The 26,966-nt window shown below is 37.5% G+C and overlaps 11 protein-coding genes and 1 non-coding gene across 12 annotated transcripts; 3 read left to right on the top strand and 9 right to left on the bottom strand.

Annotated features, from left to right (window-relative positions):
• Positions 1-64: 64 nt before the first annotated feature.
• BDF20DRAFT_850275 (uncharacterized protein) lies at positions 65-1,849 on the bottom strand. Its single transcript, XM_053079938.1, has one exon. It carries the CDS (start codon positions 1,720-1,722, stop codon positions 148-150), a length of 1,575 nt encoding a protein of 524 aa, XP_052938799.1. The 5' UTR covers positions 1,723-1,849; the 3' UTR covers positions 65-147.
• A 623-nt stretch (positions 1,850-2,472) lies between these two features.
• On the bottom strand, positions 2,473-4,230 carry BDF20DRAFT_832370 (major facilitator superfamily domain-containing protein; the record flags this gene model as incomplete). The annotated part of the gene is made up of 2 exons (XM_053078535.1): positions 2,473-3,309; positions 3,403-4,230. The coding sequence occupies 2 exons, from the start codon at positions 4,228-4,230 to the stop codon at positions 2,473-2,475; spliced, it is 1,665 nt and encodes a 554-aa protein (XP_052938798.1).
• Positions 4,231-6,397: 2,167 nt separating this feature from the next.
• Positions 6,398-6,731, top strand: BDF20DRAFT_850272 (uncharacterized protein). The gene has a single exon (XM_053079937.1). The coding sequence runs from the start codon at positions 6,461-6,463 to the stop codon at positions 6,701-6,703; it is 243 nt and encodes an 80-aa protein (XP_052938797.1). The 5' UTR covers positions 6,398-6,460; the 3' UTR covers positions 6,704-6,731.
• Positions 6,732-7,867: 1,136 nt separating this feature from the next.
• On the top strand, positions 7,868-9,252 carry BDF20DRAFT_850271 (40S ribosomal protein S22-A). Its single transcript, XM_053079936.1, has 2 exons — positions 7,868-8,389; positions 8,728-9,252. Exons 1-2 carry the CDS (start codon positions 8,257-8,259, stop codon positions 8,985-8,987), a joined length of 393 nt encoding a protein of 130 aa, XP_052938796.1. The 5' UTR covers positions 7,868-8,256; the 3' UTR covers positions 8,988-9,252.
• Positions 9,253-10,786: 1,534 nt separating this feature from the next.
• On the bottom strand, positions 10,787-11,336 carry BDF20DRAFT_998082 (uncharacterized protein; the record flags this gene model as incomplete). Its single annotated transcript, XM_053085449.1, has 2 exons — positions 10,787-11,228; positions 11,331-11,336. 2 exons carry the CDS (start codon positions 11,334-11,336, stop codon positions 10,947-10,949), a joined length of 288 nt encoding a protein of 95 aa, XP_052938795.1. The 3' UTR covers positions 10,787-10,946.
• Positions 11,337-12,906: 1,570 nt separating this feature from the next.
• BDF20DRAFT_910052 (uncharacterized protein) lies at positions 12,907-13,794 on the bottom strand (the record flags this gene model as incomplete). The annotated part of the gene is made up of 4 exons (XM_053083669.1): positions 12,907-13,268; positions 13,349-13,447; positions 13,536-13,638; positions 13,714-13,794. The coding sequence occupies 4 exons, from the start codon at positions 13,792-13,794 to the stop codon at positions 12,907-12,909; spliced, it is 645 nt and encodes a 214-aa protein (XP_052938794.1).
• Positions 13,795-14,216: 422 nt separating this feature from the next.
• On the bottom strand, positions 14,217-15,164 carry BDF20DRAFT_832365 (uncharacterized protein; the record flags this gene model as incomplete). Its single annotated transcript, XM_053078534.1, has 1 exon — positions 14,217-15,164. One exon carries the CDS (start codon positions 15,162-15,164, stop codon positions 14,217-14,219), a length of 948 nt encoding a protein of 315 aa, XP_052938793.1.
• A 1,725-nt stretch (positions 15,165-16,889) lies between these two features.
• Positions 16,890-16,963, bottom strand: BDF20DRAFT_t23. Its single transcript has one exon. It is a non-coding gene; the product is annotated as a tRNA-Arg (tRNA).
• Positions 16,964-17,872: 909 nt separating this feature from the next.
• On the top strand, positions 17,873-18,524 carry BDF20DRAFT_832364 (proteasome maturation factor UMP1-domain-containing protein; the record flags this gene model as incomplete). The annotated part of the gene is made up of 4 exons (XM_053078533.1): positions 17,873-17,875; positions 17,940-18,095; positions 18,176-18,371; positions 18,454-18,524. The coding sequence occupies 4 exons, from the start codon at positions 17,873-17,875 to the stop codon at positions 18,522-18,524; spliced, it is 426 nt and encodes a 141-aa protein (XP_052938792.1).
• On the bottom strand, positions 18,425-21,429 carry BDF20DRAFT_264681 (carbamoyl-phosphate synthase L chain, ATP binding domain-containing protein). Its single transcript, XM_053075033.1, has 8 exons — positions 20,971-21,429; positions 20,816-20,888; positions 20,626-20,728; positions 20,451-20,540; positions 20,277-20,390; positions 19,254-20,181; positions 18,989-19,141; positions 18,425-18,879 (listed from the first exon to the last, which is right to left on the bottom strand). Exons 1-8 carry the CDS (start codon positions 21,302-21,304, stop codon positions 18,653-18,655), a joined length of 2,022 nt encoding a protein of 673 aa, XP_052938791.1. The 5' UTR covers positions 21,305-21,429; the 3' UTR covers positions 18,425-18,652.
• Positions 21,430-22,090: 661 nt separating this feature from the next.
• BDF20DRAFT_832362 (SGS domain-containing protein) lies at positions 22,091-23,543 on the bottom strand (the record flags this gene model as incomplete). The annotated part of the gene is made up of 6 exons (XM_053078532.1): positions 22,091-22,102; positions 22,190-22,660; positions 22,745-22,841; positions 22,918-23,121; positions 23,188-23,307; positions 23,392-23,543. The coding sequence occupies 6 exons, from the start codon at positions 23,541-23,543 to the stop codon at positions 22,091-22,093; spliced, it is 1,056 nt and encodes a 351-aa protein (XP_052938790.1).
• Positions 23,544-23,735: 192 nt separating this feature from the next.
• Positions 23,736-26,794, bottom strand: BDF20DRAFT_832361 (uncharacterized protein; the record flags this gene model as incomplete). Its single annotated transcript, XM_053078531.1, has 9 exons — positions 23,736-24,234; positions 24,303-24,521; positions 24,603-24,770; positions 24,862-24,909; positions 24,988-26,279; positions 26,357-26,393; positions 26,469-26,564; positions 26,651-26,720; positions 26,785-26,794. The coding sequence occupies 9 exons, from the start codon at positions 26,792-26,794 to the stop codon at positions 23,736-23,738; spliced, it is 2,439 nt and encodes an 812-aa protein (XP_052938789.1).
• Positions 26,795-26,966: the final 172 nt, after the last annotated feature.

Raw genomic sequence — 26,966 nt, 5'->3', positions numbered from 1 at the left:
ATTTTTTTAAAAAAAAAAGTCTCAGTGCTTGAGACGCTCTTGAGCAATCAAAAAACAAGACTCCTGCGAACATGAAAGGTGTAACCTCCCTCCATTTTACCGTATTGCCAAGCTCGAAACCGAAAATGCTAATGATTTATTAATTTCTTAACATGTTGAATTTGCTACTGCAACATTCAAAGGCCTAAGTTGCAATGTATATTTCTTCAATTTGTGATAATAAGGCTCACAATACGGTGTATAAGGCTTAAATTCCGGATGGGTTGTTATCTGCTTGTCTGTTGCTACATATATTCTTTCTGTTGCTGCTATATCTTTCTTCAAATTAGCTGACTTAGATTGCCATACTGCTTCGGTTAACACGCCACTCACTTCTATCCTAATTTCAAGGTCATAACCCAAGCCGTACACCTGTTTTGTAGTTTCTGGTGCTATTGTGCAAGAACAGTCTTCTGGAATTTTCAATACCTTAGATAAATCGAAGCAGTGTCGTGTGTCAGGTTCAAACAAATGCGAGAAAGAAGCAGCAGCCTCTGCATCATTCCTCGTTGTTCCCAAAGAGAACTCCACGCACTTGGATGTGATCAATTTCTTCTCTACTTCTTCACTGAGACTACATGTCATGAAAATACGGCGTAAAAAATCGATTGTAATTTTGATGACTGTAATACTGAAGTGGGGTTGGGTATGGTTATCAAGTTTTATTTGAAGCGGTATGAATTGCGAGCGTAGGAACACTTGTTGGTGTATTTCGGCATAAGCTCGCAAATAAGACGATAAAAATATTCTTGAAGGCGATGTTTCTTGAGACTCAATTGGTGTCCTTTTTTGATTTGAATGAAGTAGCCTTTGCACCCAGGAAGACAGAGTGCTTGAAGAAGAAAGCATATAGTTGTAAAATAAGGAACGGCTATTCATGTGCTGATAGACAACTTCAGTTTGTACGCACTTCTGGTATTCAGCGGAATGCATGTTTACATGGGATTCAAGGGATATCTTGACGGTAGAGTAATAAGTCAGTTCTTTTTGCTGCTTCTGTTCTTCACTAAGAGGTTTACATTTCATTAAAGCGACAATACGATGGCAAATTGGGTAGTGTGGATGATCAAAGCTACCAGCTAATCGATACGACGTTGGTACGCGTAGAGAAAAGCGGATCTTATATGTATTGGCATCCAATTCGAAATTGTTCCTGGATTTATCTGCAACGTGTTGTCTCAATTGCTCAGTGTCTGGCACTCGAATGAAATTGTCCAAAATGCCGTTGCTTTTGTTGTTCTCATTATGCGTAATTGCAGCTATCTTTCTTATTAAGAATTCTATATGTCGATCTTCTGGTGTTTTCTTCCGCTGTTTTTTCTTATGGTTGCTGTTTATATCAAGAGATTTAAACTTGTATTCTTTATGTGAATTTGCATTAGAGCTTATCAAACTTTGAAAAGCTTCGGATTCATCAGTTTCTGTGTGGTTGGAAATGATACTTTTGTACAATTGTGATTCAACATCATCTGTTTGTTGTTGTCCATTGATAAGATCTCTTCCTAAAGTTGTAGCATTGCCGTTTTTTGGTGGGGATGCCTTCTTCATCACTCGTATACCAGTATTTATTAGCTGAACATTTTTTGAATAATCGAAAAGGCCGTTATTAATAGGTTGTCCAGGACGGCTCCCGTATACCTGAACATTACCAAAGAGTGCTATTCGCAAATGTGTGAGTGTCATTGCTTGCTTCAAATCCAGCTTGATCTCACCAGTAATGTGTTGTCCGGGCCAATAAGTAGGTAAATATCCTTCAAAACCAGGAAGATCCAATTTTAACTGGATACTTGATAAAGTGCTGTTGTCAGCTTCCTGTGCTTCGCTTAGCTGAAAGTTTTTCTTACTCAAGCCAAAGGTGGCATGGTTTTGATGTATGTCGGTTGAATGAACTGATGGCGATGCTTCAAGTCGAAAGTAGCTCATTACTACTCCGTTATAAGCTAATTAACATAGAATTTTGAGCAAAAAGAAAAGTACAGGAATGTATAAAACAGCAAGAGAAATATTGGGGAGAAGCTCGAGTAGATCCCTCATAAAAAAAGGAGTGTAGTTAAACAGGAGAGGTTCGATAATAAATGAATAGACTTTTACATTAAAGAGAAAACCGTCATATTTCTTTTGTACAACTTCATACAAGACAATGAAGCCGAGATAGTCTTTACTTTAGAAGATCTAGTAACAATTAGTCTAGTGGATATTTATTAAAAAGCAAAAAGTGATACTTATGTACATGTACATGGGGATGAAATAATTTAAATATTTAAAGAATATAAATAAATGCAGTAATATCAAGTAGTGAGATTAAGAGATAAGAGTATTGAGGAATATGTTCATGTCCTTTGAGAACGAGGAAATATGAAGGGTCGAAATTTGAGTAAGAGTAATGGTAAGGATTAGGGAGGGGATGGTTGACGATTGTAAGGGAGAATTTCTTTATGAGGCGCTCTTAGATCTAGCACGAATAGAGGCGCCCCATTTGTAGAAAGCAAAAGGAATAGGCATAATAGCGATAGCAATGAAAGCGAGTAAGGTACTTGCCCATTGGTTACCCAAGTTGTGATACATTTGATTGATGAAAAGTGGGAAAGCAGCACCAGAACCGGAACGAATAAGGGTCTTGGCAGCCAAAGCGGAAGTTACATAACGAGGGAAACAGTCGATGATGTAGTTATTAGCTGCATAGTAGAGAATAACCATACCGAAACCGAAAGGAATACCGGAGATACAGGGACCAATCCAATGGCACCATGGGTAAGGAGTCCAAGCAAAGATGAACAAAGAAACAGGAACCCAAGGAGCAGCGAACATCATACCAGGTAAACGATCTTCGGGATCAGGTTTACCATTCTTTTCATCACATACCTTCTTGAACAATTTCTCAAATTTGGGTGTCGTCAATAAAGCGAAGAAAGTACCAACAATGACACCCAAGAAAGCCAAACCAACTTCACCATCGTTGAAACCGTAAACACCGGCAAAGATGATAGGGTACGCAAAGAAGAAAGCATACAACAAAGCATAAATAACGGCAACATAAAGAGACATTGCCGATAAGATAGGTTCAGTAACAATCATATAAAGAGGACGGATCAAATTGGTTTGCACTAATTCTGAAAGAGGTACAGGAAATTCTTCTTCAACAGTAATATAAGTTGGATCACCAGTTTCCTTTCTCATACGTTTTGCTCGCTTAGCAAGAAGTGTAGGATGGTAAGTTTCAGGCAAGAAACATACAACAATCCACATAACACCCGCAAAGATCATATTGACCTAATATAATCATGTCCGAGAAAAAGGTTAGAATAAAAAATGCAATTACTAGTAAAGCAAAAACGACATGAATGCTCAAATGAAAATAATTACCCAATAAATCCATCTCCAACCATGAGTACCAACGGAAATCCAACCACCTACAATGGGGCCAAGGACAGGGCCAGCATAAGGTGCAGCTGCAAAATAGGCAATAGCACTACCACGAGTTTCTGTAGGGAAAAGGTCAGAGATAGAGCCACCAGCCAAGGTTAAAGAACAGGAAGCAAAGAAGCCAGCAAAAAAACGACACACGAGAACGGTCTCGATATTTTTGGCAACAGCACAGGGAATATTGAAAATAACATAAATACCCAAAGCAATCACGTAGATAGGTTTACGTCCAAATAATTCAGAAAGCGGTGACCACAGAAGAGGACCAAACATGAAACCGAATACCATAAGAGAAACTTGAAGAATAGCAACTTCCTCAGAGCAACCAAAAGATTCAACTACACCGTTGATTCTACCCGTAACGACAGAAGAACCAAAAGCAGCAGATACTACTAGACAAGCAACCATAATAGTGTGGAACCAACGATATCGGAGGCTCCAATTATAAGGGCATTCAGGATCGTTAACATCCCAATTGACATAATGAAGCACTGGGTGTTTTTCAGATTGCTGTGTCATAATACGAGAAGCAACCGCTTCCAAGTTAGTTTCTTTCGAAGGGTATGGATTAATTGATAACGTTCTTGTCGCGAGAACACCAGGAGGTAATTGCTCACGAATTTGCTCGCGGTATGATGTGACCTCTTGTAAAGGAATAGGCTCGTTGATTACATAAGTGTCGTTTACTGTGCTAGACTCACTGTTTGTTGATAATCGATGTTGATTACCGGCCTCTAGGTCGGATGGATGTAGTTTTGATTCTGACATTAGGTGTACCGTGCAAAAGTGTAGTGTTGTTAGACTTGTAGGTTATGGGTTAAGAGGTGTATTCAGGAGTCGTACAACAAAGCCTAATAGGGTTAGATAGAGGTAAACCTCGCAGAACGGTAATAGAGGGAATAAATTTGAGAAAGGAGATGATGGGAAGATGAATAATCTATTTTTTACTGGAGAAAACCATGCATATTTATATCAAATGATTTCTACATAACGTTTAGGCATGTCTCAAACTATTTTAAAACATCAGATTTCTGATCCATCGTTTGGAAATCCAGGATCCGTGCAGGCGGCCTGACTTTTTTCCGTATAGGCCAAACACAAGAAGAAGCATGCCAAATGGAAAATACGTATTTCAAACTCAGAATGTTGATCAGTCAGGGCTACGTACAACGCCTATACCTTTTGACGTTCTTTTATATTCTCAATCGTCCTTGGAAAAGACTGGGGTAAGAAGAGACTTGATTTAATTTACTCTCTTTTTCTGGCAAAAATCAAACTTTACATAAGCATCACTCTTTCTCAATGACGCAGAAATACTTTCAAGGCCGAAACACTATATTTACCCTTTGCTCACTTGGATTTTCTATGACCAAAAAGTCCTCCATAGGCATTTTCTAATTCTGGAATGTCTGATCGCTTTACCAGCGATCTGGAGCAATATTACGGAGCGGAGTTTGCGATAAAGGAATACGAACGGAAACCTGACCCATAAAGAGAAATGACTACAAAAACACCGGAGCCAATCACGGTTAAAGGTTATTACAATTGATCCTAGCAAAACAATAACAGTAGATATAAAATCGAAATAACAGCATGCCAAATGTTGGTTAATAAACATATTTCAAGAAGCATAGCATTCTAAAAACATGCATTTGCTATATAGGATTGCTCTGATATAGTTTTTCTTCGTGGAACAATACACATGTAAACGACTCTAGTCCTCAGTAATTCTGTATCGACTAAGAGATTAAGCGAGACCTTTCTCCGCCACTTTTCTACATTTGATAATATTCAGACTACAATAGTCTAGAAGAAGCTTACAAAAAGCGAGTAACAATGAAGTTAATAGTCTAAATCATCTTTATCATTGAAACAAGACTGATTTCACTTACCTACAATAGCCGTTGAAGAAGAATACTATTTGGATTTCGAAATTGATGCGTGCCTGGGAATGATAACGTGGATTTTTTCCACAGCCGGTTCGCGGAGTATCTTATTATTATCATTGAATCATCTGTTTTTACGGACTATTCAAGATTGATAGAAGTGTTTTCGCGTTTTTCCATCTAACGAATCTACTATGTGATGAGCGCACTTAGCACTCCGTTATATGGGTAAGGAAGCTGAGCATTATATTGAAAATACTGGCATATAATGTCTGTCCTGCCTGAAAGGTTTCCGATATAGGGTAGTATGACTCCTTAAGTATTGATTGAGCGACAACCTAGTTCTGCAATTGGTTTGCCAGTTGCCTTAACCATATGCAGTCAAATAAACGAACCTGGCGGTTTCCTTGCGTTCAATATTTGAGGGCTCTAATTAACACGTTGGATAGAAGCTTACAACGTTTAAAATTAGCGCAACATCTGTAAAAACGAAGATGCACCAAAGTAATTGATTCAGGATATAAAGGAAAAGCCAACCACTAATTTTCATGCTCAAGTTGCCTTAAACGATTTAGCAATTTCGATTTATTGGTTTGCCGCTTCTTCTATATTTGCTCCTTTGTTTCAAACTTATTTCATTTCGTATAATGAGTTGTAGAAGATGACTTAGAATGTAAATCCTGGGGCGCAGTCAAAGAGAATTTAAAAAACAACAGAATACCATGATTGTGTGCATTGTCGGGTTCTGATCAAATTGGTTGATAAAATTCTTGTAAAGCCAAAAAGAACTAAAATTCCGGAGGGGTGTAACACATGAAATTTAAATAGCTGAAAAAAAAATCGATAATGCTATACAGAATATTTTAGATAAGCGCCAGACAACGTAGGGTTAAATATGATCTACATAACACGAGTAGAGAATTTAGATAGCTTCCAGAAAAGTCTTGAGAGAGCACTCCGAAAGTTTTGCATCCGAAACAATCAGTATTCACTGCAAAATGAGACGATTCGTTTTTTTTCTAGATTGCTTAAGTTTATTTCTGGATGAATATACTTCTTTATTGAATCAAACATACGTTATTAATCGAGACGAGTGTAATATTTTAAGGAAAATGAAGCATAAGTCTCTTCATCAACAACTGATTTCATTATCAAAACATTGTTTGGACCAGTCAGTTAAGACAGTTTTCTGTTGGCATTTAATTTTGAACTCAATATCATGGTCATTATACTTTTTGGTTCCAACGATTACGTACATTCTTGAGACTAGTATCAGAAGAATAATTTATGAAATAACCTTTGCGGCGATCATCACGGTAATAACTTTGTCAATTCATCCTACTGTCTTCAGTTAACGTTCAATTTTTGTTGCTCCAGTAAATCACACACCTTTCAATGAGCCAAGTCGGTTGGACTAAATAAAAATACGCTCGTCCGAATATGCAAAACTGTCCCAATTTTGAGTTTCAACATACTATTCTTTGAGCCGTCAAACGGAGTTAAAGCAACCCGAAAAGTATGGGGAAGTACTGCATGCCACTGCCATGTTTGAAAATTCAAGCCATTAGGCAGAGTTGAACCTTTAATTGCTGAAATATTTCCCTTCCCTACATTGTATTTTTGATCTAGTGAAGGTATATTATATCTATAGCAGGTTACCAAACATGGACAGATACCGAGAAAATGATTACACGGCTCGTGCTTCAAAAGGAGATGTCTTTCTTTTGTTTATTTGAAGTAAATACCATAAGTTTTCAGTGTTAATATCAACCTTTTTCATGAGACAAGGAATTCTCTGTTCATTTAGACAGCCTCTGACCTTCCCGGATTGGGATAACGAAAGTCGGAATCGGATAAAAGATCCTTCATGTAAACATTTCGTTACAGATTGATAACTTGCTGTATAGATGGAAAGTTCAGAACCGTGTCTCCACCGGACCGAATCTTTTAACTGTATAATAACTTCTCTTTACGTGATACTTAGCCCATAAACCCGTCTATTTGATTGGATAAGAACGAGTCTTGTATCCCTACCAACCTTTACAGATACTCAAGTAATCAGCTTTAAATGCTCCGTAGAAAAAAAGGCTCAAACCATCAGTTTTAGGAATTCTTTCATAAACTGTGCCGTAAAACGTGGAAACTATATTAAGTTTTTAGTTATCATAAGAGAAGCTATAATTCGGCACCAAATGGCCGCTAAAATCATTTATGCTAATTCTATCTTATTGCATAGGGTGCAAACATTATAAAAATTACAGACACCCTGCAGGACATGTTAACGATGCAGATACGCCCTTTATAAAAAGGTTAGAAAAATGGATAGCTGGAGTTCCTCGTAAGGTAAGTGTGCTTTAAAGAAAATTTAGAAAAAAAGAAGACTATATTGCTGATTTGAATATTAATTGTAGTAGGCATGAAACAACCACAGATAATCCGGTAATGATAAGGATTGCACAAAGCTTATCAAATCATGAAGAGCTGTTTGGACAATTTTATTTTAAAATTTGTGTGGCTTATGCAGGCGAGAATCTGACAGCTGAAATTACAGCAGGGTGGGGCGGGCGAATTTTCACTTCGCCATAATAGCAATTCCTGTGTGGATACACTGTTTGAACTTCCTCTTCTTCGCAACAGGTAAAATCCATCAGTCATAAGTAAAAGGCATCCATCACCATACTCCATCCATCCATTTAAAGCAAAACAATCCATGTTGGTTGAACGCTGTAGCATCTTATTACATACAAACACAGCAATGAATTAGTGTTTGAAGTCGAGATGAGGATTTGCTTTATAATTTACCGAAGGTGGAGATGGGCGATGCTGCCTGTCGTACATTCCGCATCTTTCAACTAAACCGTATAACTCTATAAACTCAAATAGTAAATTCTTGCGTTTATAATACAAAATGGTCAGAGTTTCCGTCTTGAACGATTGTTTGAACAACATCAACAACGCTGAAAAGCGTGGTAAGAGACAAGTTATGATCCGTCCCTCTTCCAAGGTCATCGTCAAGTTCTTGTCCGTCATGCAAAAGCACGGTAAGCATTGTACAACTTTACTTTTATTCTTTTTCGATTTTTTGTGGAAGTTGTTCTGGATATTGTGAATGGATATCATTATCACCGCAGTATAACTAGTTGGAGTTTCACATACACCACAAACTTTGACCTTTAAACTTGTCGGAAGAGTAACTACCAGTCTGTCTCTTACACTTTGCTCGAGGTTATTTCAGTATCAAGCATTGTTTAAAGATTAGATACATCAAAATCTTATTCACATTTCCTAATAACTTTCATATATCGAGAAAGGAGACTCATTGTATTTTGGGTTAAAGAAGGTTCTAACTGTTTTATTTTATTTTATTTTTCGTCTGCAGGTTATATTGGTGAATTCGAAATCGTTGACGATCACCGTTCTGGTAAGATCGTTATTCAACTCATTGGTCGTATCAACAAGTGTGGTGTTATCTCTCCTCGTTTCAACATCAAGCTCACTGAACTCGAAAAGTGGACTGCTAACTTGTTGCCTGCTCGTCAATTCGGTTACTTGGTTTTGACCACCTCTGCTGGTATCATGGATCACGAAGAAGCTCGTCAAAAGCACGCTGGTGGTAAGATCCTCGGTTTCTTCTACTAAGTTATTTCATTCCATCCACTTTTTACAGCTATAATGTAATATGGACAAATTCCGTTTGAAATAAAGCATAAAAAAAATATGTATATGAACAGTTGAGTTACAGTTGTTTAGCATTGTTTAGTCTGTTTTATGGTTAAAGGAAAGAAGAATAACGATGTCGACTATGAGTTGAGCAAGTGTTAGGCTGTTATGAATGTGATTCTATTAACGATAAGGTGTAATTTTTTCTCGCTAAGCTTTCGTCTGTACCTACTCGAAACTGTCTATTTCACTGATGATTTGTACGATTAAAAGTCTAGTTTTATTTTCAAACTCATATGAGCACATAATTATTTTTGAGATGCCCATAGCGCGGGTTGGATCGAAAAAATGGTCATGCGCGAAAAACCCCCTTTGTATGTTCAAAAAGGGAAAAAATATATAAAAGGAGTAATAAAAAGACGGCTATAGCTAATTTATCAACCTCGTTCTAATGAGGACTTCAAGAGGTATCTTGGTGCATGTAATCGATTCCAAAGAGGATGAGACAGGTAGATGGCCAACGAACTGTCTATGCTGAAGGTTGATAAGTAAAAATTGATTGCTGCATGACCGCTTTTCTTACGTTTATAGGCTTACTTTCTGGAGGAATATCAAGGGTTCTGACTCCATGTACACCAATTGTAAGCGACGAAGCATATGAGATGGATAAAAATACAAGGCCATGAAACGAATAATGAGTTACGCAGTTTGACAGAATCGCTGGAGCAAGATAGCTTTAAAATGTCAAGTGCGTGAAAACACAGACCAATAGCTTAGATCCAGTTTATGTTTATACGTCAAAATTCTTTCCACTTGATTTTTTAAATCCTTCACGCCGAACTTCAGATTTCTACCTTTGGCAATGTCCTTTTAACAAAGTCGGCAATATCTTCTTCACTTTTTTCTCCCTTTTTTTCATTTTCTGTCATTTTGAGATTCTTTACTGTCGCTATCGGTGCGGTTGCTTGCAAAACTCATTCATTGTGAGCGGTCATCATCAAAATCCAAATTTTCGATCTTGCTCGTATTCTCCCTCCAAAAACAAAGTGGATTTGGCATAGCTGAGCTTCATCTCCCGGTTTTATTGCAATTACTGCCATTTCAATTTAGTGTATCCAGGAAAGATGCTTTACAGGGACCAGCACTAGGAAGGGACCTGCTGTGTGGGTTTTCAGAGGTTAACAAAGGAGATCTGTTCACAGTCAATTTGATGCCTTGCCACTGACGGGACAAAGATTCCAATTCTTCCATGAGTATATGACTTTCAACTTGCTTTGATCAAAGATACAAAGTATTCTTCCAACAGTCCTCCCTTGGTGGCATCAGCTTTTATGCCTTTCCTAAGTTGACTTTGATTCTGCCGTTATCTCATCAATATTCATATTGAGTCAATTCAGTTTGGTGTCTTCTTCAGGTTCCTTCAAGACGTTCATTATCAAAAAGCGCCTTGTCCTATACATTTAAAAGCGCGTGCCTTTTAAGCCAGTCATTCCCCGTGTCCTTTACAATCAAATTTCTAACCTTCTTTTTGAAGTGAATCGAATAGATTTGATGTCAAATTATACTCTATTGGTACTTATTAAGCTTTTGCATTTCTAATGTGTTCCGGAATTTTGAAACTTCAAGTAACGTCTCACGTTTTTTATGGGTGACAGAGGCTGCAAACTATATTCAGCTCTTCCTTCATTTTGAGCATGTGTTTATAAATCAATTTGTAAAGCTTGCTGCGCATCCAGTACACGTCCAGAACTCTGCCATCATTATCGACAGACTGATAATTAACATAAACACATCCTCATATGTAATTAAAGCACCACCAGACCTTATATAAAGTGTATTGCTTAATTAATGAAGTCGTTCACATTATATCAGTTCTGAATAATTACGGCATAAAGATGTTTGAAAATATATGAAAGGCCTTTCCTAATGACAAAAAACTCATATTGTTGCTACAATAGACATTGAAGAACCACAATCGGCAGCTCGATACCCATACAGAGGCATGGATAAAATAGAGAGAATGTTTGTAGTGCTGGGCTTAAAATTCAGCTTAACTTTGTCACCATATCCATCGGCTACTTTAAAGAATCCAACATGCAATGCTGGGTTGTACAAGGATGTTCCTTGAGACAATGACCTCTGGTTGGCCTCAGCGTGAGTATTGACAGATTCGGCTTCCGCATAAGCCTCCACGGCAATTACAAGCACGGCGTCCTTGTTCTACAATTATACCATCCGGCATGTAACAGTGCCACGGCTTGTATTAATTCAGGTCAATGTCGATAAAATAGGTTACGGGCTTTCAGTACATATGAAAGCAACCGACATAGTCTTCGATTTGTACCCACAGAGAACCGCTCGGCGGTTGTTGCAAGAATGACTGTGTTGCAGGGGGATCATCAGGGGCACGGTTTCAATCGAAGAGGGAAGTGGCAGATGTAAAAATGCCGTGAGACTTCGAAAGCAAGGTCTCAAATATAACACATATTTTCATGAAATAGATACTGAGAGAGGCTTATTCAAGCCTGCATGCTTTATTGATGAGCTTTATGCCATGATGCGCATTTTCCTCTTCTTAACACATTATCGCTTTCTCGGAGATGTACTGAATCAATGATTAAGCCCTTTATTTCTGAGTGCAATGATCTGGAAGATTATACCCATATATAACAGCCAAAAAATGTTATAATACTGCGGCAAGGTTGTGTGATGTAATCAGAAAAGTCTTGCATGATACATAGATAGCAGTATGATTGATGCCAGGATAAAATGATTCTGCCATAGCAGCATCATTTTTATCAGTTACGAATATTGGTCAGAAGGATATGTCTTTTTCAGCAATTCCCACTGACTGTAGCTATTCTCATAACTGCTTTATACACGGCAAATAACGTACAAGTACATTAACTTTATATGCCAATACCGGTAATATAAAATGCTGCCAGTATTGGGCAAGTCCAAGAAGTTTCGCTCGAAGCCGCATGTTTCAAGTATTCAGAAAGAACGGGGATTCGTTTCAACTACCAATTTACTCTCTTTAACGATTTGGTTAATAGATTCAGGACCACGATTCTCTTTAATAACATTCCCACACCCATCTTCTTATAAAATAGTATGGTCATGTTAATTTGTGAAGATCAGAAAACACTGAAAAAGTAGCACCTGCGATTTATATTTTCCAAGTACGACATTATTTTCAAAGCAAGCGATATGGTTTATAAAATACGACTTCTATAGTGATCCTGATTGGACTGTGGCTTCAAATTCGCATGTCCAGCAACATCAGTTTAAATTGGCTGCAATATTACTTTACGGATTCACTGTAAAACTCTTTTGAATATGAAAGCCATCTAACCAAGAGAAACCAAAACTCTGAATCGGATGGATCGAGCCAAAAATATCGAAGAAAATAATAGCCACTGACATACCAATGAGACAACGTGTCAAATGTTGGAAAGTTGTTATTATCATATCTGTTATTAGTCTGCTTTTGCGCATTGTATTTGCGCATAAGCTGGTCAAACATTTCCAACTATGTTAAAAAAAAAAACTGACTGCTTGTAAAGAACTTCCATTAAATTTTGAAGAAAATCCAAGTGAATTCAAAAAAATCTTATTTTCCAAAAATTCTATTTTCGCTAAAGCACTGTTAACATCGAATCTTAAAAAAGTATTCAGGTACATAGAATATTGGATATATTTAAAGTCATCATGTGTCAAGAGTCAGGTGAATAAAGCAAGCATAATCTATGACTTGTATATGTATAATTAGGATTTGTTATCTTTATATTTTGCATGCCAGATACATGTGTTGTTGGAAAATGGTAAAATTAAATGCTTCAGATATCAGGATGAAACATAAACAGGCTTCTTTTTCTTCTGTATTTCTTTTTCAACTTCAGGAGCCTATAGGCAAACACGTTGTAAACCAAGCGAAAACTGTACTTATAGTTGAGGATGGTTTAGCGGACTTGTTGGACTGACATTGATGTGTATCCATCTTGACTGTAATCATGCGCTGACGTGCCTGTCCATCTAAGGAGAAATCTGTAATGCTACTGTCTATACTATCGTCATCATCTTCAGCTTCATCATTGTTGTTGTCAGTCGCTCCGTCCTCTTCCAAGGAGCCGTACCTTTTTATGGTTTTTTTGGCTTTTGATAGGTTGAAGCCTCTTTCCTCCAATAATTGATGAGTCCAAAGTAGATAAAGACTTTCATCATCATCGTCCGGACTTATCGTCGAAGCAGCTGATGACCCTACATTTATGAAGGTGAAAGAGTAGGGCGTTAATTGTTTCTTCTCGATGTTTGCTGATGTTTAAAATTTCTTACTGTACTTGTGGAAGAGATTGATCCATAAAAAGATGTCGAAACTGGTCTGCTGTTAATATTGTAATTATTTATAGGTAATCGATGCGATAACGTTTGCTTTTCATCTAATGTTCAAATGATGCGTGAGCTGCTGTATGCATTGACTATCCTTGTTTTAGTGATGGGAGGGGCGCGTGTGTAAGTATGTGTTACCTGTAAGATCAGTCTCCGTTTGATCACAAATGGAGAATGACAATGCAGAGGATGAGGGTGTGGGAGGTAATTCTGAAAGCCATTGCGACTGATAAGCGAACGGCTATAGTAGCAACAACCATGTCGGTTAAGCTAAGACTTCAATTTGCGCCATCCTTATACGTTACAGATACTTTACTCTTTTTTCATCTTGGTACGTATATGGAGAGATCGCTCGTTGCATTGTGTCGTTTCTGTCATAATTGATATAGTGTGCCATTATTGAAAACAATCCAATTGAGTACTGGTAGAAATGGATTGAAACGAGAGTCTAAGGAAGCGCAAAGAAAAAAAATAAAAACGAGAACAGGCAATAAAAAGATAAATCAATGTTAAGAAAGGACAAAAAATACTTGATATCAGAAAAGAAGGGTTCTTATTTATGCTACAGAAAGCATCAATCGCAATTTGATTTTGGTAAGACGGAAAGGTACCGATTAAGGATTCCCAAATATTTGTTTGTCTTTGATCGGGCTTAAAAAGAAAACTGCTCAGTATAGAATCATTATGATGCAGGAACAAGGATGATGACGAGAGAACTAAGCAAAACGCAAAGGAATATGAAAATTCTTTCTTCTCGATGTTTTATTGAACGATACTATACGATCTGCCGAGTCTTCCATGCGCAGGAGTTATCGTCATCTACAGTGTCAGCTTATACACGCGAGAAGCATTTAAGAAAAAGAATTTGTCCTTGTCTGCTTCGGACCAGTCCCTTACTATTTCCGATACAATTTCAAACCAATTTGGCCACCTCAAGTTGTTTTTGGCAAGTTCGCACACAGGCCAATCTCCTCCAAACAATAGCCGGTCAATCCCAAATCCCTTTAATGCAACCTGAATGAATGGTCTGAGTTGTTGTATCACCTCATCTTGTGTCCTATCGTCATGCTCGATCAATTCTGTGATGAGACCAGACACTTTACAACTCACATTGGGAAATTGGGATAGTTTCAATAGATGCTGTTCCCAAAACTCAAACCTCGCCTCCCCCGGCTGATTATCGCAAGGAGGCTTACCCATATGGTCAAGCACAAACTGAACACGAGGGCACTGTGCCACCAATTCCAGTAAGGGAGGAAACTGTGCAGGACATTCACGACAATTAATAGCAAGATCAAAACTCAGATCAAAAGATGCTAGTTTCTGCACGCCTTCGATAAAATCAGGTTGGACCACTCGGTTTGGATCTTGTGCCGGGTCCTGTATTAAATAACGGACGCCTTTGAGTTTGTTTCGGGTGAGACGGATCAAAGTGCGAAGGTAGCCTTCAACATGACGTCCTTGGTGAACTGGTGCAAATGCCACAATGCCTCCGATACCCCCAAATGAGTCAGTTTTTTCCAGTTCTTCTTCGGAATATCGTGTAATCCAGTCAGCCTCCACTAAGCCATAGTAAGGGTCTACATCTGTTTCAACATAAATGGCCGACTCCACTTTTGCATTTTTTATTTGTGCTGAATATTCAATTGCATCTTTGTGCTTATTTAGTTTGCTGTTTTTAACCCAAGGTATATAAACTCGATCAGGATGCCAAAAATGTACGTGAGCATCAATTAGTCTTCGTTTAGGTTCAGATATCATCAACATTTTCCCTTCAAACACTGCAAAAAAAAAAATTGGTATGTACTAATTATGGTAGATGCTAGTAGGAGGTATTGGTAAAAAAATTATGAATGGTGAAAAGAGGAGAGGCAGTTTCAAGGTTAGTTATTGAAACAGGACATAAAGGTTTTTAATTGCATAAAAGCATGTTATCAACATTGAGATGGTTATACACTTTTAAAAACTAGTCATCCATTGTGCAACCATTTCATACTTGACTAATTGTCTGTATTTTTACAGCATCCTTTTCGCTCTCAAGCAGAGTCAAATCAGATAAAGCTGTAGGGTTAATGCAATGGAATAAGCTTTCGGTTTCCTTTTTTTATTCTCCGAATTTTCTCACAACCGAAAATTATCCGACCAACTAGGATGTTCTGCTGGTTGAACAGATACTATATTGAATAGACAAAGACTTGTATAAAACTCTCATTAGCTTCACGAATACCGTTCAGTAACGCGTAGTCTCAGTTTTTTTGTTTGAATTCAGATAGCGTTTGGACAGATGCAATGCACAGTATGTTGGCATGTACTGGGAAAATAAGGCTATTGTTGTTTAAGGGTATTAGCCCTTGGGATTTTGAACCTATTAATCTTCTGAACCGTAAAAGGATAGAATTCTCCCTTGAGGAGATTACGCATCTACCCGGAGCGGGTGGACTTGTAAACGTATTCATGGCTTGATCTAGTAATCATGCAACTAACCTATTTTCCCGTGCTAACCATTATGTAGGATTGCTTGCAGGAAAATAGTATTAATTAGGAAAATGGTATTCGTGCGTGGTGTTTGAGTTGAGTGAACAGTTATTGTAAAGGATGATGACAACCTATTATCTTGTAATCATTCTTTATGCAGAAGGCAGAGAATAGTACTTATAACCTATTATACCTTGGTGTTGAATCAATATATCCTGCATGTCCATATATTAATTCTACTATATATCCTATGCCATATAGTAACGTATTACAGTAAAATAAGTAAACTATATATCCTAAATGACAACCTGTTCAGCCTTATACGAGGTAGCTAATCTCGTATGAGAATCATCACTTATTCTATATTCGTTTCCTACTCTACTTTGTATTATTTCAGCAGTAATGAGGTCTGAAAATCTTGTATAATTTGTATACGAGTTCTCCACATCTCATATGATGCTGTCAACTAAATACAACACTTAATTCACGGTACTCATATATTACAGTTTATGTAGTTTCTAATTATTTTCTGATTTGCAATATTGTATAATTCATCTTTATCCTTCATAAAGTGAATTATATCTTTAATATTTGTATATCATCTACCCTCAAATACGACAAATCTGATCAAGAAAGATTATTTCAAATTTAAAGGCTGTCGTCCTGGTGTGGCAAACAAAGATTTGAAGACAATTAACTTGATTCAAAATAAAGACCTACTAGTTTGATCTCGTTAAGCTTTTTATTGTTTTAACTAAGTGATATTGTACTCCACAAGTCGTCAAATACCACACAATGTCTCAATTTCTTAGATATTTGTGCGAAAGTTAAGCGCAAAAAAAGTATCCAGGAACAAATTGAATCGCCGATGACAACGGACTTTGACTCGGAGTCGTATGATTTGCATGCGAAACAAAAGGTATTTCATAGTCATCCAGACTTCTTTACTCAGTCATCCATGTTAATCACATAATCAATGTGCAAAAAAGATCGTATACGTTAGATACACTGCGTTTGCAAGTGAGGCGGGATTCGAACCCGCGACCTTCTGCTCCGGAGACAGACGATATGATCCACTTATCTACTCACTCGCGTCTCTGTCATTGAATAATTATCACATTACGACCACAAAGCTAATTACTACTACTACGCCACCCAACTATTCAATACGAATATTACTAACACTACTTCTATCATTACTATTGTTACCCTCATTACTATTATTACCATTGTTACTATGATTGTTGCTGTTACTGCTGCCTGTTATTGTTGTTGTTATTGCCGTTGGTGAAAGCGGTTTCCCTCTTCTTTCTCCTCTACAGCTACTTCTGCTGCTGTTCGAGAGCCTGTAATGTTTTGTTCATAATTTATCCTCCTCTTAAATAGTTTCTTCATTTTGGTATGAAATGAAAAATATAAGCAGTTGAACAGTAGTAAATAGGATAGGAGCAAATGTTGAACAGGTCTGCTGCCAGTTCGCCTTTACTTTAACGTAACAACTGACAAGTATTGAGTGGTTGACGGCCTTTTTAGTCTACATAAGTCATCTAAGAACGCCTGAAATTAGAGTATTCATTTTCGTACACAAAATCATATTGACTGATAAATTTCAGAGATTTGCGCAATTCCATAAGCGATGTAAGCAAAATTGGAAAGCACATAAGAGTAAGCGATCTATTTTGGAAATCATTTTGTTTTATTCTCGTCATCAGTAAGCAAACTTCGCATAGAAAAGAAGCTTTATCTCCGATTATGTATAGCAAAAATACTATGAAGTTAGTTCTGATTGTGTAAAAGCAAAGATGCTATGAAGACAGTACATTGTATATCGTATTCAGCTGAATACTTTATTGCTCCCCTCTGTAGCCGAAAACTTGTACCTTTAATTTCGAAAATGTGCATAAATATTGGGACAGTCACTCAGGCTGTTACCTAAAAGACGCGCAATTTCACAGCTAAATATTGTATTTCCAATTCTCTTTTACAGATAGATTCAGAAAATGGTAATAACAAGCAACGATCTGAGCAGGTTCTAACTCTTCAATGCTCAATTAACGCTTTTTTTAGTCTCTTCGTATTGTTCCAGATAGTCATATTGAAAGCGTCAGCACTTCGGATAGCAGCCATAAAGAATTTGGGGTTCACGACACTTTGCGCAATGGTATACGTTCCATTAAAACTGAAGTTCTTCCTGGACATCCCCTCGAAAATAGATTGAGCCAGGTACTATTTAGTTGTTTGTAAGCCGAATGTATATCAATCTTGCTGACTATGTCATTCTCATCCTTTCCTTCTTTTCCAAGTGGGGAGAAACACAATGGGAATTAAAGTTGAATTTAGCTCGTCAAGCCCATGGCATGCATGCGCCTATTAAAATGATGATGGAAAGAAGCATTGTTGAAAAGCGTCAGCGCTTACCTGTTCTTCCTTCGTCTAACTTACATTTGAATATTTTACTCGGTAAAGACGAAACAATCGATTACGAAGACTTCCTTAATGGTAACGCCCACAATAATAATTGGACAACGAGATAAAAGCCGTTTATTATACTAAAAATTTATCTTGCCTTCTTAAACAATAGATCCCACTATGTCAACCGACATGCTAGATGTTCATACAGCCATGGAACATAAACTGAACCTGAGAGTGTAAATATTTTGAAGGACGATAGGAAGCATCTCACTTACAATATAACCCACAATCGAATGCGAGGAATAAAGAGAATTTATTAAATAATTAAAACTTACAGTCATCCTTATCACGGCAACTTGATAGCATTTTTATGTTTTTTTTTGTGTGTCATTTATAGAGCACAATAAGATTCGAGCATCCACCAACTGATTCTCTTCAACGTTCATAGTAACGATTCCCTCATGACGGCTAAGAATTTTGATCTCAGTTTTCATTGACTCGATAGATAGAAGTGGTGTATTTTTCTTAACCATGGTACCAGTAGGAGTTAATATTTTGAGGATCCTGCATGGCATTGAAGTTGTATAAGGAGTGACTATAAAGAATAAAAGATAAAGTAAAAGCGAGAGCGGTATGTTCAATAATATTGCGCTTGGAATAGTCATAGCTGATGAGGATGGTTATGTTTGGATGAAGAACTTTACCTTTATCAACTTCAGTGGCATCCACTTTGCTTCTTAGACGATCCATTTTGATTAGCTCTATTTGGTGTCCATGATGGAAATCATGAACGAATATTGATTTTTCATTTACATCCTTGATATCTTCAGCAACATAAAAATGCTGTTGAGCGCCATCTAACAATAAATGTGCATGTGAAAACAAATGTAAATTTTAAGTAATGCATACAGGAAAGATGTATATTGTTTGCGAGTTGAAAAAAAAAAAACTTTCCAAGTAGTAACATACCAATTGTACAGCGTATTAAGCCTTTACATCCTTTTATTCCTCGAGAGCTAGGGACTTGCTGGCCTACATCACACTCAAATAGTGTGATAGCAATTGGCAACTCTGGTAAATCTTCAGTTTGCTGTAAATCTTTCTTAAGTGCTATTTGAGCTTCGAATTGATGCCGTTTATTGAGGTCGGGTTCGCCGAGGTATTTATATTGTATTTGCAGCTCATAATTCTTATCGCTAACCAAGGCAAAATCTAACCTCTTATGTCGCCAATAAACATTACGCCATCCTGCTTGGACGTTTCGTAAATGAGTCTGTTGGTTACGACGTACGCTCCAATCAAATAAAAGAGCGGCCACTATCGCATTTTTGTAATATTCCACCACTTGGACTTGAGGGAACAAGCGGTCTTTTTCAATAGAGATAAAGTTGGTATCAAAAGTACCCGAATGAAAACAAGGATTTTTCATAATTTCAAGCAGAAGTTTTTGATTCGTAGTGATGCCTACAATGATTGTGCGGGATAAGACAGTTATCATACGACGAATAGCTTCAGAACGAGTAGGAGCATGGACAACAACTTTGGCAACCATGGAATCGTAATAGCTAGAGATTTCTGAGCCATCTTCAATGCCCGTATCAAATCGAACACCTGGCATCTGTTCTTGCGTACTATGAATAGGAGTACTCCATTTATGAATAGTACCAGTGCGTGGTGCAAAATCTTGATCAGGATCTTCGGCACATAGTCTTACTTCGATGGCATGACCATGGAATTGAAGATTGTCAAGGACGCCCAATTCTTTTAAATTTGCACCTTGAGCTACTAATAACTGAAGCTCGACTAAATCTAAACCTGAAATGGCTTCAGTAATAGGGTGCTCAACTTGTAACCGCGTGTTTAGCTCCAAGAAATAAAACTTTCTAGATTTTTCATCCTAAAAAGTGAATTATTGCATTAAGTAACCAAGCACAATTTAGAATGATACTGTCGTTCGGAGCAGCTTAACTTAGTATATTAACAAACACATACAAGGATGAATTCAGCAGTACCCGCGCCGATGTAACCTAATTTACGACCTAAATCAACCGCCGCATTGGTCATAATTTTTCGAAGTTCTTCGTCGAGTGCAGGGGAAGGTGTTTCCTAAAAAGAGATGTAGTCTAAGGTAGGCAATTATTGCAGCTATCAGCATGTCTTACGTACCTCTACTACTTTTTGATGCCTCCGTTGAATAGAACAATCGCGTTCATTAATATGGTAAACATTACCGTATTCATCACCAAATATTTGGATCTGCACACCAAATTATAAACGATTAATACGTTTATGCTACTTTTTTTTAAAGATTAATCCGCACTGCATATCAGTTGTATTATACCTCAACATGTCTGATGCTTTCAAAATATTTCTCAATTATAAGTTTATCTGAACCGAACGACCGAAGTGCTTCGCCTTTTGCAGCTTCTATTTCTTTTTCTAAACTATTCAAAAAGATATGTTATTGAGAATAACTGTGATGTGATACCAGATTTTGATGTGGACAGATGGAAGAGAAAAGGAAACCTTACTCGTTCTTATTATACACGGCTCTCATGCCTTTCCCACCGCCACCTGCGGATGCCTTTAAAAGGATGGGAAATTCTGGTGAAAGGTTTAATGTAGAGTATTGGCATTCGTTCTCTAAGCTACTTGTTACGTTAAGCAAAGTTTTGTAGTTCTTTACCGATCTTTTTCGCTTCTTCAGTTAATCTTTCTAAAGACTGATCTTCCCCGTTATATCCAGGTATCAATGGAATGGAAGGCGCATATTCTTTTATAAAATCCTTAGCAGCGCTTTTATCCCCAATAGTACGTATACTCTCAGGTTTCGGGCCAATAAACTGAATATCGCCTGCTTGCAAAACCTGATCTGCGAAATCTGCGTTTTCCGACAAAAAGCCATAGCCAGGATGAATGGCATCTGCTCCCGAACGCTTAGCGATGGCAATTAATTTCCCGCTATTCAGGTACGATTCTGAAGCAATTGACGCGCCGATGTGGTATGCTTCATTCGCCATTTTTACAAAAGGTGCATTTTCATCACTTTATCATAAAATGTTTACAGACAGTGGAGCAGCAGTTAACATTGATTCTCAAGTTGTTTGATAAGCAGGCTATTACCTATCCGAGTAAACAGCTACTGTAGCTATACCTAGTCGTTGACAAGTGCGAATGACTCGACAGGCGATCTCTCCACGATTAGCAATAAGTACTTTGTGTATTGGTGGCATTAATTATTGATGACTATAACGCGCAGAAGTGAAAAGTTTATAGAGTGAAAATTTGAAAAGAAAGAAGAAATAAAGAGAAAAACAACAAAAGAAGAAAGAAGAAAAAATCTAAGCAAGCTTTATCTTTCATAAACGTTTTATACGAATATGAATCATATTTTTTAATGTGTGAAAAAAAAACAACCCCACTGTTGATCTTCTTTCCTAATTTAACGTGATCTGGATTACACATATCATACTCACATGAAAAAATCAACGACTTCAAAGGTTAATAGACCCAATTGAAATGACTATCAATCGCCTCGATGAATAAAAAGACTGAGCCCATTAGAGCATTTATACCTATATTATAGCGACAGATAGAGTTGATACTTTTATCGTCAATCAACTATCAATTCAATTATCAATCAGCATTTCGCTTGTTTATACATGATTTGCATTAGATATTTTATTATGTAGGTAAATATGTTAAGTGCCATTTCAAATGGAAAAGCGCATTGAAATGTGCCACAAAAATGAAAAGAAAAAAAAAAAGGTATGCTGTAATATGTTTTTGAACCTGATAAGCGTTTCTTATTCAGTATACTATTATTATAATGGAGAAATCGAAGTATTAGCCTTTCCAATGGGTAGAATGTGTACTTTCAAATGCTGATCTATACGAAAACTTACCTTTTTGGCGACCATCCCATCAGGTGGCCGTGTTTCAACCTTCTTACTGCCAACTTCTTCCCAGTTCGTGGACAGACAAGTACCGTTGCTTTCAATAAAACTCTTCATCATAGCTCTTTTAGTATCAGGATCAGCATCTTTATAAATTTGTTGGAACAAGGCATTTAAGGCTTGTTCACCTTCTGGCTTGTCCTCATCTAATTCTTTGGTGACTTTATCCCAATTTCTAGCATAGGCTTTACTAGGTGCATTGTTGATTCCACTGCCTTTAGCAATGGGGGCAGAGAAGCCTTTATTATCTTCACCTTCTAAAGCGCCCCACATAATGCCTATGTCCGCTTTCTTTAACTTGATCTCAATCTTCGTGGAAAGAACAGTGTATCTCGATTCTGTGGGTATGATTTTATGAGCAAGAGGATCCAATTCCAATGAAAAATCAGATCCAGTTGATAATTTCACAGTGAGAGATAACTGAAAAGGATGTCAGGTCGCAAATATATTTAACAACAACCTAGTTAACATGTAGCCACACAAATCTGATATAAAAACACTTACAGAATCTTCGAAAAAATTCAATTCAACGTCATCAGGGTTCACCTTTTTAATGAAAACTTCAATAGTGATATATGTGTCGTTTTGGAACCATTCGTATCTATGGTGAAGAATAAGCAAGTTTGCTGTCATTTTTCAGGCACCGTCAAGTAACCAAACAAAGTTTGTGATTTTACCTCGCAGTTAGTTTGGAAGATGCTGCAACAGGTGCTTTGGTGTCAATCTGTTCACTTTCTTTTTTCACTTCCTCTACTTTGGGTACCTTTTCTGTATTCTTTCTAAGCCAAGTAACCAAAGTCTTTTCATTGGGGTTCAATTCCTTGGATTGTTCAAGATGCTTCTGAGCTTCGGTATAACGTTCTAAACGGTGCAGAATGATTCTAAGCGAGAGATAGAAGTTAGAGCATATTTATTGCATAGTAAGAATTGAAACTGTAACCACTTACCCTAACTGCAAATGGGCTCGAGCTAATAGACTGCGAGATCCTTGAGCTAACAACTGCAATGCCTTTTCCGCGTCTCTCAAGGCATCGTTCAAGCGATTAAGTTTTTGATATACTTGACAGCTGTACATATACAATATATTAGAGACGATGAGTTATATTGAAGTAGGTTTGGTGTTTTGAACAAATGAACTGTGCGCATATTACCGTCGTAAAAGAAACTCGGCATTTTCAGGTTCAAGTTTAATAATCTCAGTGAACAGTTGTACAGCTTCATCATAATCGTCGTCGAAAAAGGCGTCGTTTGCTTTGGCGTAAATCTTGGCTGCCGTTTTAGTCGCTTCAGATACGTTCATCATTGGAACAAAGAAAGTTATCTTTGCTAGGAAAGTAGAAAAAAGCAGGAAGAAACTTACTGAAGAAGCAAAAAGATTCTTCTGGAAAAGGAAAACTCAGCGAGTCCGTAATTTGCATAAATGGCGAAGCCAACTTTTATTTGATGCTTTCTGATATACATGTTTTTTATCAATTACAGTCTGGAATGTTACAGTTTATTTTCTATCAAATTCTCGTTCACACTTCTCAGTTAGCAATAATAAGCATCGAATATACTCAACCAAGGCATCCGAGCCATTGCTGTCAGAACCTAAGATGTCTTCCACAGTCCAGTTTGCCATTTTGCCAGCTGGTAAACTATTGTTGCGCTGGAAAATTTCATCATATGTAGAATAAACGACTTCCACATCATACCAAACTTCACCATGACCAATATCGCCAATAATCTTAAAAGTACCGCTAACATCATAAGGTTGAGTTGCAAGTGGAATTCTCTCAACACGCGTAATCTCAACAATGAAAGGAAAATGAATACGATAGCGAGTCGTTTGTTTGACCAAAACGTAGTCGACCTCCAAAAAGTCAGGGATGTTCTCAAATGCAAGCTGCTTGGTTTCAGGACTCAAACAAAATTTGTTAATGAAATTGGTATAGGGCTTGACATTAGTGCGCGTCTTTTGCTCAGTTTCAAGCTTCAATTGGAAATCAAATTTACTACATTTAAAGGCGAGAATTAGAATTATTGAAGATTTACACAATTTTATATATTACTTGTACAATACCGATCAAGGGTACACCAATCAATTTCTGTTACTGTTTCTTTTGAGTTGACAATTTTGCTGATTTCAACCACATTTCCACGCATATGCATAACAACAGGCTTATAAGGCAAGCAGTTCTGATGTCGAACATTTGCATAAATTTCAAAATGCACAGTTTTGTTCATAGAAGCAGGCAAAACATTAGAGATCTTTTCAATAATAAAATCAGATGAGGTTGTCCTAGAGAAACAGTCGAAGTAATAGGTGAGAATAGACAGGTAAAGCGTTGTATATATTCTTGAAAACAAACTAAATCCTTACATGTTGCTGAAGTGAGGCCTGACTTTTTTCTCTCCCATAAGAATATCTTTTAAATCGCTGAATTTCCACATATTTTTTTGGATATCCTGGGTGACATTAGTCCAAATCACCTTGCCGAGTTTAGCTCTCAACTTAATGTCACCACTAAAGCCACGAACGCCCGTTAAGCTATATGACAAATCATCAGAAATAAGTTTTAACTTTTGATACTGTGCTGAACAGCAGCTCCTAATCTTTCTTTCCATCCTCTATTCCTTACCCGTCCTCCAGTGCAGCTTTGATATTGTTGAAATTATAATCTTTAATACTATATAGAATTGTAATCGAAACCGTTTCTTAAGAGAACAGTCATTATATCTACATTTAACTAATATGTGTAGCTTACATTTCCATATTCGATTTAAGAGGTCGCGTAATTTGAGGAGACGCCTTCTGTTTTGAAATCCTGAGAACCTTTCTGGTTTGTTGTTTACTAGTAGCAGGGGCGACACGAGGAGCAGATGGTAACGAAGGGAAGTCATCATTGGATGACACTTTGGGAGGTGCAGGAGCACCAACATAATTGACTGGGGGTGCAGATGGTGTAGGAGAAGGCTGTGCACTGGTACGCACAACGAAATTCTTGTTTTCACCCCACAATGGCTGTTGGTCTGGTGCCATGCCTTGGTTGAAATTACCATAATCATGATAGTGTTCTAAAGTGGCTAGTCGCATTCTTTCCTCTAAAGATAACTCATGCGTCTGCTGTCGCTGTTGATGCTGTCTTTGGTTTTGAGGTGATTGTGGACTGCCCTGCCTTCTCGTTTCTAAATGTGCGGTTTGCTGCTGTTGTCGCATAGAGAGTCGTGGAGACATTTGATTTAGAGCAGCGGCAGCAGGAGAAGCAGTCATAGGAGCGTTAGCATTTAAGAGGTCTTTCGGTCTCTGATATTGTCCGGTTCTATCCTTAAGTACAGGCAGCAGCACGAACAATGGCGCCTCTGGTCGATTTAAAATATGTACATAGTCTCGTTGAGCGTATCTCTCCAAATTGCAAAAATAGAGACCGAATTCGGGAACTTCCACTGGATAATGGACGCAGGGTACAATATTGGTACCTCTATTGCGACGTTTGAACATAGTTTGCAAATTACGGAATCGCAGCTTTGCTTCTTTTACAGCTTCTTCAGAGCTACCAACAATTTTAATCTGACGATCATGTAAACTGCACTCAGTACCAGTGTCATTACCGACAATATTTAAATAGTTTGCTGGTTGATTGTTGAGACCAGGAGGACCAGTGAGAACTTCTCTCGGATCGCGCACATTCTTGGCAAAGGCAAAGGTTTCTATAACATCATCACCATCTTCTGATTCATAATAGGAGCTATCTGTTTCGGGATCAGAAAAACTGATAACTCTAGCATTAACGGAAGTATGAGTGGAAGGAGTAGGGGTATATCTTTCATTGTCACTTCTGATATTATTGCTATATTTCAAAGTTTCGGATGCTGGCGTTCCTGAAGCTGGCAATGGAGTTGTAGGGCGTCCTGCTTCATCAAAATCAAATGGCCTGCCTTGATTGCGTGCTAAATTTGAGTCTGAATTGTTGCGCGAAGAAGACGCACTCAATGCAGCGTACATGTCTTCAATTTTTTCAAATGTTCCATGAAAAGCGCTTTCGTCGATCAATGTACACTATTTGAACAATCACACATAACACTCAGAAGTTAAAAGTTGTATAATAGATAAGTGAAGATCAATGATATGCATACCAACTGAGGGAACAAGTTCGTAGTCAATAGATCGCCTCTATTTGAGAAATAAACGGAGTATGCAATGTATCAATATCTCTGTAGGAAGGTAGATGTTTATCGTAACACTTACACATTATCACAAGCTTGTTGAGAACGACCTTGAATATCGAAATATTGCTCCTCCATATTGTAACCAATCCTAGTTTTGGTGTTCTTGGCAAGAATCCTATAAATTTGCGGATGTAAGAATAGCTCAGTGATGTGTACGTTCAGCGATCGATTGCTATAATAACACGATCTATTGATGCTTACTGTAGCTGATCGTGTAACTTTGCATAAATGTCGGCTGAAATATATGCAAACGGGTATATTTTTAAATTTGCTATTTATCCAAGTTCAAGATTAGCAACCTGGATCATTAAATTTTTAACATTAATGTTACATACGCTGAACCATTCTAATCGCTGTCAAGTAAAAAATAAAACAAAAAGTTAAGAAAAGTTATAAAGATGTGGTAGTATTTTTGAACGCCTGAGATTGAAATTTATATTTCAATGGATGTTGTCATGGCAACACTGGCATATCACGTTATACCTCGATAAAGAAAGCTAGTGTCTGAAAAAACCAA

The sequence above is a fragment of the Mycotypha africana genome (assembly GCF_025528875.1).
Source record: "Mycotypha africana strain NRRL 2978 chromosome Unknown BDF20scaffold_2, whole genome shotgun sequence".
In the NCBI taxonomy this organism is placed as follows: Eukaryota; Fungi; Mucoromycota; class Mucoromycetes; order Mucorales; family Mycotyphaceae; genus Mycotypha; species Mycotypha africana.
Note: the sequence above shows the minus strand (reverse complement) of the source record. Positions and strands in the feature narration are given on the sequence as shown.

What these genes read in the sequence shown, in the direction of transcription:
- BDF20DRAFT_850275 (XM_053079938.1), bottom strand. Translation starts at nt 1,722, where the DNA reads ATGACACTCACACATTTGCGAATAGCACTCTTTGGTAATGTTCAGGTA.
- BDF20DRAFT_264681 (XM_053075033.1), bottom strand. Translation starts at nt 21,304, where the DNA reads ATGGCGAATGAAGCATACCACATCGGCGCGTCAATTGCTTCAGAATCG. An exon ending in TGAAGAAGCGAAAAAGATCG is followed by an intron (nt 20,889 to 20,970) that starts GTAAAGAACTAC and finishes ACCTTTCACCAG; the next exon opens with AATTTCCCATCCTTTTAAAG. An exon ending in CTTAATACGCTGTACAATTG is followed by an intron (nt 19,142 to 19,253) that starts GTATGTTACTAC and finishes ATTTATTGTTAG; the next exon opens with ATGGCGCTCAACAGCATTTT.
- BDF20DRAFT_850271 (XM_053079936.1), top strand. Translation starts at nt 8,257, where the DNA reads ATGGTCAGAGTTTCCGTCTTGAACGATTGTTTGAACAACATCAACAAC. An exon ending in GTCCGTCATGCAAAAGCACG is followed by an intron (nt 8,390 to 8,727) that starts GTAAGCATTGTA and finishes TTTCGTCTGCAG; the next exon opens with GTTATATTGGTGAATTCGAA.
- BDF20DRAFT_850272 (XM_053079937.1), top strand. Translation starts at nt 6,461, where the DNA reads ATGAAGCATAAGTCTCTTCATCAACAACTGATTTCATTATCAAAACAT.